This window comes from Lolium rigidum, chromosome 1 (genome assembly GCF_022539505.1).
Source record: "Lolium rigidum isolate FL_2022 chromosome 1, APGP_CSIRO_Lrig_0.1, whole genome shotgun sequence".
In the NCBI taxonomy this organism is placed as follows: domain Eukaryota; kingdom Viridiplantae; phylum Streptophyta; class Magnoliopsida; order Poales; family Poaceae; genus Lolium; species Lolium rigidum.
In genome coordinates this window covers 57,873,243-57,885,040 of record NC_061508.1, presented here as the reverse complement: position 1 = coordinate 57,885,040, position 11,798 = coordinate 57,873,243, and the positions used below count along the sequence as shown (strand labels likewise).

Sequence of the window (11,798 nt, the reverse complement as noted above, 5' to 3'; positions counted from 1 at the left end):
TGCGTGGTCCAACCACTGAACCATGAACCATGGACCTCACCGGTCCGGTTTTGTAAACAATGGATACACTATGTACAAGGAGGGTCTTGCCGACAAGAAATGGATTTAGGGAAGTATTTTTTAGAATAGCACGAATCTCAGCGCACGAAGATGGAATAGACGCCCATGACGATGGTTTTTGTTTGCACGATGTGGTATGCATGTGTGCCAACGCATCCTGCATGTGCGTTGACCGGCGGTGGGGTTGTGCACGCGATGGAGTTGTGCCGTTTTGTGCAAACTGCTCGAACAATCATCAATGGATTAAGCCGCGGCCACCATCTTCATCAATATGTCGTTAAACGTGTCGACCGGCCCCGGTGCACACCAATGGCGGCAATCGACGTTCGCCACCGTCTCCGGCACTTGGCGGCCGGCGAACGCGTTCCTGAAGATGTATATGCCCGGGTGGCCATCGGGCCGCATGGACGCCAGCCTCGTCACGTCCAGCACCTCGAACCGTAGCCCCGACCTCCGCCTCTGGGCCACCGCGGCCGCCGCCTCCTCCAGCACGGCCTTCCTCAGCTCGGCCTCCGCGCCGGACACCTCCGTCTCCCCCTCGTCGTACGGCTTGTGACGCGAGCACGCGTCCCGGTGGTTTGGTCCGTACCTGGCGTCGAAGTGCGCCGGCGAGATGGTCGCCACCACCACGAGCTTGTCCGTGGTCGACTTTGCGTTCACGTACTCGAGCGTTCTCCGCATCGCCGTGCGGTGCGCCCCGAGGTACCCGCCGCCGATGTTGGTCCGGTTCACTTCCGGACGGGAGACCACCCCGGAGACTACGCCGTCGTCGTAGTACATGGCTGGGCGGGGGAACCAGTGCCCGACCGAGATCACCATGACGTCCATGGCGTCCAAGTCCGCCGTCCACGGCTCGGTGAGCGCGTCCAGGATCACCGTTTCCTGCGTCATGGCGTAGTGCGCCGACGTGCCCTCGGCGCGTACCAGGAATGGCGACCAGTACGTGGAGACGTTGACGTTGTGCGGCGCCGGGAAGACCCAGCGCCAGAACTTGCGCCCGAGGCGCTCCTCGTACTGGTGCACCGTCTCCGGCCGGGAGAAGGTGGAGAGGAGGCAGACCAGGGACTCCGCCTGGGTTCGCGCGATCGAGTCCCCTACAAAGGCCAGGTGCTTGCCCCGGACAGCATGGAGGAACTCCGCTGGGTCGAGCGCCGAGAGGTTGCAGCCCGCTGGCTGCCACCGCCAGCGTAGGTACCCGTTGTCCGGCTTGCCGTTAATCGCGCACTTCTGCGCTTGCCTCATGTCGCAGTTCTCGCTGTCGTACCGCGGACCGGTGACGCTCTCATCCCACACCCACTTCCCGTCGCTGTAGTTGCATTGTAACCAAGCTGACACAAGGAATCACAAACGGAAGAAATGGAGGTTAATTAGCTAACCATTATTCACTAGCATACCTGCAACATGGCAACACGTACAGTACCTATACCACATGAGATGGAAGATGGAAGAGAGCTTACCTTGAGGAGGGGGCAGAGGAGGGTGGATGTTTGCGCGAGCTTGAAATGTAGAAATGAGATTGATATATGAGATGGAATATGAATAGGAGTACAGTAGGATGTAGACGAGAGGCAAGCTGATCAGAGCATATAGAGCCCAACGCATGAGCTTCTTGGGGATGGAGAAATGGACATAATTTACCTCTTCTTGTGTTCCTCCCATTGTGAGGAGAAGATCGATGTAATGCAGCCTCTTCTTGGCACCAACCGAGAATTTAGAAATGAAACCCCGGCAGCCCAGCTCCGCGAGCACCTTCATAGCCACCACCATACTACGCCCTTGGTTGACCTGATCTCCTCCGGGCCTCTGTGGGGCCTCTGGTGGAGGGACGTGAGAGCGACCATTTTCTAGTAGACTTATATTAATAAGGCCCCGTTTGGCAGCTCAGTTTTTTTTTTTTTGAAGTATTCCAGGAATACTTCTGTTTTGAAAAAAAAAAGTATTATATACTTCAAACCGTTTGGATAGAAGAAATATGGTGGTTTTTGAACCTAAAGTATGAGCAAAAGTTCATTTTTCTTAACGTATTCTAAACTTCAGTCTCCACCTATTTTTTCCTAATGAGAGAAGAAAAATGTGTCTGCTCTTCGTCTTCCTCGAGTACGGCGATTGCGGCCTTGTCTTCTTCTTCGTCCATGAACAAATCGTGCCCAGCCCCTGAAAAGAAGGTCCGTTCAGCTCCCTTCTTACGGAGATCTATGGCTGCTTTTTTTTCAACTTGATTTCAACATTGTTGGCGAGATCCCCTCCGATATAATCAAGGTTTATATATATCTATAATGCCTACCGGAGGAAGGTCTGACACTCAGACACTATAAAAATTGTCGTTTTTGTTTCCGCGGATTGACCCATCTGAAATGGAGGCATTTCGTGTCCGAAATGTGTTGGGCTGCCAGAGATGCCTTTTGTAGAATTACGGAATAGTTGTTGTATTTATCGTGCATCATTGGCTGTTTATAGAGAGTGCAAAATTTGGAGACTAAGAAACCTAGTAGAGATAGATCTTGATTACAACTTAAGCTACCTAGTTAGTGTGCACGTGCAATGCACGTCTCCACAATATAGCATGGTTTATCTTCAACGTGTACTCTGGACCGATTATGGTTTATTTGAACTCATATTATATTTTACAAACTGAATAGTTTGATTACGATCTATAGTGACCTATGCTTGACCACGCATGGAAGGACTCAGCCAACTCGCCCGAGATCCTACTAAACAAATCTAGACCATAAGCTACAACATTGTTTGATCTAGAAAGGTTTTTGTAAACTCCACATTTTCAAAGTTGTCGGGATATTTTTGATCTCCTGAACAATGAAAGAAATCCGCAACCTGGAGGTATTTTTGGACGATTTCACCTCAATTGGTCCAGCATAGCATCTCGTAGCTAAGTTTAGACTTCGGATACATGCAGTGGCCTCAGAAGTGTCATCATTAGAGCATCAGGATATTGTTTCTAACATGCATGATATGTCCATTTTAATCACGAAGCACCCCTCCACAGGTTCCACTGTTTAAATTTTCACAGAACCTTGGGTAGACATTCAGCTTATTGAACCCCTGATTAGGAATTCCCACGGTGTCACTATTTCGTTGCAGGCATCAATTTAATGTGTCAACCATGCACATGCACATGTCTCTAAGTGCATCTTCAACGGAGCGATGCATTTTAGATTATGGTCGTTTACGTCGGACCACGGACACAAAAAATTTCATTTTTAACCGCATGTCCGTTTGCGTCTGGGTGTGCTCCCAGCGGGGCGGCCCATATTGTTTTTCCAACATTTTTTTCACAGATCAAAAATTGTACATACGGAAAACAAGAAGGAAGAACAAGGCCCTAGACTACTTGTCGCCCCTCGGGGCGGTTGACGGCCCGGCCCCGTTGTTGCCTCCCTCCCTCTTCATCAGCTTCTCCGTCGCCTGCTGCTCCATCCGCCGTGCGGCCACCAGAGCTCGGTGGACCGCCCCGTCCTCCAGTAGTCTCTGTTGCAGTGCCTCGTTGGCGGCATCCTCGGTCTTCCTGGGCGTCTCGAAGGACTTGACTAAATCCCTCTGCTCCGCCGTCTTCTCCTCCGGGTAAGGCCCGTTCTAGTTCCACTCAAAGTTGTCATCGTTGGACTCGTCCTCTACGGCCGCCACCTCCCTGGGGAGTTCCTGCTCCGCGTCGAACGCCGTCGTCCGCTCCTCCTCTGCTACCTGCTCCGCGTCAGCCATGAACTTCGTGTTCATGGCCGCGTTGATGATGTTTTCCGCACTATCTTCATTCTCCTTGTCAGAGCTGTCGGACGGGGGAGGTGGAGTCCGAGGTGGACACGGAGGTGGAGGCGCAGTAGCCTGGCCGCGTCGGGCGCTGCTCATGGCAATGGTGGAGGACATGTGCGAGGCGGCGCTACGGTGGAGGTTGTGCGGCGGCTAGGGTTTGTCTGGAGGAGATGAGATCGGGCAGTCGAGTGCGTGCCCCTCTTTATATACCCCGGAGGCATCCGAGGTACGCGTGGCACCGCTATTTACTTCGTTGGCCGTCGTGGGCGACATCCGCTCGGTAGGCTAGGCATCGCCATTAACGTGACGCAGATTGCCGAAGCGACGTCTTCACCGCCAGTACTGGCGCCTGGCGGGCCTCAGAAGACGCATCGACATAGGTCGCTGCCAGGCAGGCCCGACGAAACGTTTGCCCAAGCACGAGCGGTCACGCGGAGACGTATCCGAGGCGCATATTTGGACCGCGTTTGCGTCTCTACGGACAGCCGAATCACTATGCGTCGGGCCGCTGGGCCTGAGTACATGCGTATTTTCCGACCGCGCGGTCGCGAACGGTCACTCCACGTCCTTTTACGTCGCACCGTTGAAGATGGTCTAACATATAAATTACGTAATACTGCTACTCTCTCCGTCTCAGATTAATAGCCGCGCCGTAGTTTAAGAAATTGCTTTGATCATTATTTTAGTTAATAAAATATTAAATATATGTCACGAAAATTATATCATTGGAAAGCTTTTTTGCATACGAATCTAATGATATAGATTTTGTAGATATAAAAGTTATATTTTGTTGACCAAACCAATGGTCAAAGTTTATCTAGAACTGCGTGTGTGCCTGTTAAACCGAGACGGAGGTAGTAAGTCAGATCAATCAATAAACCTCATTCAAACATAGAATTAATTTCTTGGAATATGTAGAATGAATAACATAATGTTAAAAATGCATGTGTAATCTTTTGAAAGTTCTATGTGCATTGGATCAAGGATTAAATTTTGTGACTACGAGAAAGAAGAACTACGGTCTAATGTGCGCGTAGTTCCGAACATCATCAAACCTGGATCTCTACTTTCTCCAAATAAATGTGGGCATCACAGTGGCTGAGTCGCTGTGATGAATAATGTTGTCAAAGAGCAGCGTGAGGTTCATCGGGATTGTCTCCACTCTCCAGCCATGTAAAGCATGATCAGGGAATCCTTCATCATCAGGTACACCCACGGAACCTCATGTGTGCGAGCTGGTGGTCGCAGAACGTGGCCTGCTCGGGGCTGGCGGCCGTGTGTACGACGGCGCCCCACAGCGCCGAACTCGCCGGGGTGTGCGCCGACATCCGCAGTTCCACGCCATACCTTCCGCAGCACCGCCGCCTCCTTGTCCACAGTATGCCTCTCTGCCAACGTCAGCGATTCATCGCATGCGCTCTCTGCCGGCGGCGATCCATCGCTTCCCGCGACTGCAGATCGCCATTGGAGTTTTGGTTCAGTTCGTTGGATGGTCCTCCTTAGCGTGCCCTCTGTGGAATCATTTGGCGATATGCAGATAATGCACAGAACGGGATGAGATATGGTGGACGGGGCAGCGCGAGGGAAGGATCATAAAGAAGATGGTAGGAAAGGAAGGAAAATATTTGCGTATTAGCATCTCATTAACAACTTCACATGATTCTGGTGGAATTTGACCGCTAAATCAGGGTGGGTAGTGTGGGGCGTGCGGGGTTATGGATGTGGGAAGAACAAACCATCGTGAACCATGTGATACAAGTAGATGGATGGTTCAGATTTAATTTTCCAACGGCACTTCGTGCCTTTATAAGTAGTAGAGATAGAGATGACTAAACCGTAATATACTCTAACAGCCCTAAACAACCACAGATGCAATCCCCAAAACCCTACCTGGCCCCTTCTCCTTCCTTGAGCCGAGGGCAAGAACCACAAATACTTCATGGTAGAAGCAGGTGTATGAATATAAATTACAGCTGATTAAAACTCCATGGTAGAAGGAGGTGGATGAACAGAAATTACAGCCAACTAAAGTTGAAGTACCCCCTTCAATTCATATTACTTGTCGCTAACAAATCTGCTTTGCAAGAACCTGTAGAGTGGTAATGTAAATCATGAACAAAATCAATTAGTCTTTTACCAATAGTTCTTGAGATCAAAGACCACCCCTCCATCGATGGAAATGGTCAATAAGCTGAGTAGAAAGAAGCCAGAAACAAAAGCATGCAGATATCCCCTTCATGTTTATTCTTCATTTGACAGCCTGCCATGAGATGTTCAAAAGCTGGTTTCAGTTTTCCTGGTCTGCAAAAGAAAGAAAGACAAGTACACAGGAATTAACTCCTATTCTTTTTATCATACAATATCGAGTGACCAATCTGGCGGGGAATCTGACCATAATAATGCAGCATACTTATGCATACCAAAAATAGTAACCCACATTGTATAATTTTGATAAACAAACTGCAAAGTGTAGAAAACATACATCCTATGTGCATAAAAGTTACAAGCAAAATTCATGAGGATATGGGGTTGTTACACATATCAGCGCTTCAAAAACTACTGTGTACCCTTGAAGTTGAAAAAAAATCATCCCATGCATGAGAAATTCACTAACTCCATGTGATCATAATGTAATTATTGTCAATATTTCACATCCTATGATAATGCAGTAACCTACACAGCATAACTATGATTCAAACCCACAATATTAAAAATACATCCAAAGTACGAAGAATATAGTAACTCCATAAGGCCAGGGGTATTTATTGTCCACATTTTACATCCTGTATAGCTACAAAACAAACATATGAGTAAAACGTATACTACAACCATATGGTCAGGATCTATTTAGTACCCAAAAATTGCATAGTATGATTATACAGTAACATCTCTCTTTATAATAATTATTAAAAACTACAATAATATAAAAAGTAATACATCCTATGTGTAGATTACCACATGTCATGTTCACGATTGTGTATGTATCTTACATCCATGAGAAATTATGATAAACTATCATAAGCACCCAGTTGTTTGATCATAAACTTCCTGCCAATTGATCAAAAAAACCATAGAACCCTAATGTGTATCCATATGGGAGAGGGTGAATTAGGTTTTCGGAAAACGCTCTGCGTGACTGCTCAATCTCTTCATCACGGGTCATCCGCCAGACAAATCGGGCGGTGTTGCGTACCGTTGTCTCCATCGCCGTCTAGTTCGACCCATCTTCGCCAACATTTAGTCAACACCGTCACCGATGCAACGACAACTGCTTCATCTACAACCGATCGGTACGTGTGATATACTTCGATCTGTTTAGTGATGGTTGTTGTACCATTGTTGTTGTTGTTGTTGTTGTTCATGTTGATCAATAATACATGTTAATAGCTATTGTAATCATGTTTAATATTCTGAAATTAATCATGAAAATAGTGCCTAATTATCCAATAGATTCCTCCAAAATTCCTTTAAAATATCCTTCAAGCCAAAGAGGCCTGGTCCCTGCATGGCTAGACCCACCATGCGTGCCTCCACGGGTAATATTAAGCGTAGGTAAATAGGGAGTTGAGACCTGCATGGTGGCATCATGTCAAAACAACCGAATGATACCTGACATTAGAACTGCGTGTAGGCCAACAATCCCTGCCGGCTGCCGTCGATCTGTCACCTCTGCACCAACATTTCGGAACGCTTTTTCCAGTGAGTAGACGTACGTGTAGCTGGTGAAAGTGCAATTCTTCTGTAAACTCCAGCGACTTCATACCAAGGTTTCTGCAATGAGAAGACCAAAAGAAACAAGCAAGTGCAAACTCGAAACAAAGTAACCAGCCAAGTATGCAGTTTGGTGAGCTACTAGCTTAGCGTGACTACCCCGACAGCCCTACCAAACTCCCGACTGCTAGTCTCACCAGAAGTGAATTAACCATTGGCCAACAACAACAACACCAACAAATTCCTGCGTCAGCTGACCAATCGGAGCCCCTGTCAGCCAAAGCAGAAGACGCTCACGAATCCTTCAAAAGCTGGCCAAACCTAGTACCCTGACTAGCGCTGTGTACCTTCCGTAATCCGTAGGTATCTGAAGAAACCTCCATGGCTCCACTTCCTCACTCTCCTTCCTCGGGTGGCAGCCCGAGATCGCTGAAGAGGAGCAGCAGCGGCAGCGAGTGGAGCGCGGTGGTGCAGAGGAACATCAAGTCCTCGCTGCTGCTGCTCCTGGTGATCTCCGCCGCATTCGCCTTCTCCATCCTCTACTCGTCCCGTGGCTTGACCGTTGGGACGACGGCATCGAGCGGCGAGACGCTGACGCAGAGGCCCCTTCACGTAGCCCTCGACGTCAGCCGTCGGATGCCTGGAGATGTCGAAGCGCCTGGAGACAACAATGTTTCACCTGAACAGGACATCTCCCTGCCATCGGCGAACTCATCATCATCATCATCAGCTGCTGCTGCTGCTGCTGCTGCACCGAACACAGCTTATGAACAAAATGCTGGTCAAAGTAAGCGCATTGCACACACTAACATACAGTGACGATGTTGCAAGCTATACGTACGAGAAGCACATATATCTGACCTACTCCGTTCCACATTAACTGTACTAGCAGATTTGTCTCGGTCTAGACTTCACTTTTATCGAAATTAAGTTGCACGCTCAATGATGCTAGCTTGTGTTGCGGCAGGTGTGCAGCTTGAGGAGAAGTGCGACATTTCGAGAGGGAAATGGGTGAGGGAGCCGAATGGCCCGGTGTACACCAACCTGACGTGCCCGATGCTTCCGGACTTCAAGAACTGCCAGAAGTTCGGCAAGGACCCCGGCCACCTCTTCTGGCGGTGGCAGCCCGACGGGTGCGAGCTGCCGCGGTTCGTGCCGGAGCGGTTCCTCGACGTCGTCCGCGGGAAGCGGCTGGCCTTCATCGGCGACTCGCTGGCGCGCAACCAGATGGACTCCCTGCTCTGCCTCCTGTCCCAGGCCGAGACGCCCACGGAGGTGCACACGGACGCGTTCGACAAGTTCGGGACGTGGCACTTCCCGGCGCACGACTTCACGCTCATGGTGATGTGGACGGAGTTCTACGCGCACGCGGTGCCCGTCGCCGGCGCCGACGGGAAGCCCACGGCCACCTTCGACATCCACCTCGACAGGCTGGGCGCGGAGTGGACGAGCCACCTCCCGGGGCTGGACTACGCCGTCATCTCCGGCGGCAACTGGTTCTTCCGGGTCAACTACCTCTGGGAGGGCGGGCGGCGCGTCGGCTGCGTCAACTGCGGCCGCGACGCGAACCTCACCGACGTCGGGGTCCCCTACGCCGTGCGGCGCGTGGTGAGGGCGGCGGTGGAGGGCATTGCGCAGTGCAGGGATTGCAAGAGCAGCCTTATTACTTTCCTGCGCACCTACTCGCCGGACCACTTCGAGCACGGCTCGTGGTTCAGCGGCGGCACCTGCGACAGGAAGGCGCCGCTGGAGGAAGGGGAGGTGAGCATGGGGAGCATCGGGTGGGAGCTGCGGAGGGTGCAGAGCGAGGAGGTGAGGCGGGTGAGGAAGAGCGGGGGCAAGAGGTTCGGGGTGCTGGACGTGACCAAGGCCATGATGATGCGCGCCGACGGCCATCCCGGCGCGCACTTCGACAGCAGGTGGATGAGGAACGGCAGCGACTGCCTGCACTGGTGCCTGCCGGGGCCCGTCGACATGTGGAACGGCGTGCTGCTACAGAGGCTCGCCGAGATCTCGCCGCCGTCCACGGCGCGGTGATCGTCCGGCCTTATGTCGTCGCGTGGTCTTGCGTTGTCGATCGGGATGTTCATCCGAATCGCGCAGCTTTTGAAATTTTGTTAATTGTCAAAATTCACCGCGCAAACACTGTACATGATCGCTCCGAGTAATCATTTTTTGTATTTTATTTTTTATTGTGGTGAAAGATTTGTCTGATTCATTCGTTAAGAAGAAAGTTTAAAATTTGTTGCAACCTCAGACCAGCGGCGGCTCAAAACAATCACTCTCGGGGCATAACTGAACCCAAGTACTTTGCACCCTCCCCGCAAAAAAAAAGTATTTAGCACCCGCCATGCTCCAAACAGGCCGCCTCTCCCTTAATCTCTTATTTACAACAACATTTGGCATTGTGAAAACATTTCGGAAAACCCTCGCATTCCGCTTATTCCAAATCTTTCAAGAGATGAGCATGATTAGGATCCACAGAGAAGCTTAGATGAAGCTAAGCCACCATTTTGTAACCGCCTCGCAATTGCTCTATGTAGAAACGTCCATATTGGTGATGGCTAGCTAAGCAATAATAGAGTTTCAAATCCGCATGGAGTAACGGGCATTTAAAGAGAAGATGGCATCGCAGTTACGAGCAATGTTGACACATGCCACAAATAAGCCACCCATGTCTTTTGAGGCGGTCGGACGTCCAAAAACTATTTCATTCTCTCGTATCAATGCATGTAGGTTTCGTACATGTGTTTGAAACGTGGCAAAACTTAGTGAAACTTCCCAGCACAAATCACGAAGCTCTAAATCAATGAACAAAATGCTGCTATCTAGGGTGCATGGTGGAATTGCCGCACTCAACAACATTCCCGTTAAGAAATGAGAATAGTTGAGGACTCCATAAAATAACGCTTCGGCTCTTCTGAGGTTATTAGGTTTTCGAGTGAGTTTTGGCGGAGCTTGCTGTCGTGTGACGTGGCTTGATGTCGTGTAGCTTTCCCACCGTTGAGAAACCCCAAGGGGAAGGTATGATGAGCACAGCAGCAAGTTTTCTCTCAGTAAGAAACCAAGGTTTAATCGATCAGTAGAAGAAAGGCGTGACTTCTGAAAGTGTTGCTAGCTGACTATTGGAAGGGCGCACTGCCGGTGTCAGCAACAACGTGGAACCTACACACAACACAACCAAAATACTTATCCCCAACTTACAGTGAGGTTGTCAATCTCACCGATTTTGTTGAACACAAAGGATTAAATGTATCGAGTGGAAGGAGATGCTTGAAGTAATTAAAGAGAACAGAGCTTGCGAAAAGTAAACAGAGCAGGATTGCAGTGGATAAACTTATCAGCGTAAAGGAAAGGACCGGGGTCCACAGTTCACTAGAGGTGTCTCCATAAAGATAAATAACATGTTGGGTGAACAAATTACAGCTAGGCAATTGACAGAATACCGACCATACATGACAAGATGATTACTATGAGATTCGTTTGGGCATTACAACATAATACATAGACCGTAATTGAACTGCGTCTATGACTAATAATCCACCTTCCGGTTATCGTCCGAATCCCTTCCAGTATTAAGTTGCAAGCAACAGATTATCGGATTAACCAATGCGTGTAAAGTAAACAATAGAATTATCCTTGGATAAAACATTGCTATTTTCTCCCTAGTAGCAACAACACATCTACAATCTTAGAAGTTATTGTCACTCTTCCAGAAAACTGGAGGCATGAATCTACTATCGAGCATAAATACCCCCTCTTGAAGTCACAAGCATCTACTTGGCCGGAGTATCTACTAGCAACGAAGAGCATGCAAGATCACAAATAACATATGACAAGAATATATAATCGATCTCAACATGGTATTCAATATTCATCGGATCCCAGCAAACACAACATGTAGCATTACATAAGGATGATCTTGATCATGTAGGGCAGCTCACAAGATTTAAACATGAGGCACAAACTGGAGAAGATAACCATCTAGCTACTGCTATGGACCCATAGTATAGGGATGAACTACTCACGCATCACTTCGGGGGTGGGCATGGCGATGTAGATGCCTCCAGCAATGCTCTCCCCCTCTGGCAGGGTGCCGGAAAGAGCTTCAGAACCCTCCCGAGATAGGGTCTGCGATGGCGGCCGCGACGGAACTTTTCGTGGATGGAGGCTCGAGTGTCCAGGGTTTTCCCGAGATCGTTAAATAGGCGGATGGGCGATGTCGGTGGAGGTCAGGGGGGCCCACACCAACCCTAGGTGCG

At 49.4% G+C, this 11,798-nt stretch overlaps 2 protein-coding genes across 2 annotated transcripts; one reads left to right on the top strand and one right to left on the bottom strand.

Annotated features, from left to right (window-relative positions):
- Positions 1–303: 303 nt before the first annotated feature.
- On the bottom strand, positions 304–951 carry LOC124708408 (xyloglucan O-acetyltransferase 1-like). Its single transcript, XM_047240086.1, has one exon. It carries the CDS (start codon positions 949–951, stop codon positions 304–306), a length of 648 nt encoding a protein of 215 aa, XP_047096042.1.
- Positions 952–7,917: 6,966 nt separating this feature from the next.
- LOC124673654 (xyloglucan O-acetyltransferase 3-like) lies at positions 7,918–9,573 on the top strand. The gene is made up of 2 exons (XM_047209695.1): positions 7,918–8,317; positions 8,504–9,573. The coding sequence occupies exons 1-2, from the start codon at positions 7,918–7,920 to the stop codon at positions 9,571–9,573; spliced, it is 1,470 nt and encodes a 489-aa protein (XP_047065651.1).
- The last annotated feature ends 2,225 nt before the right edge of the window (positions 9,574–11,798 follow it).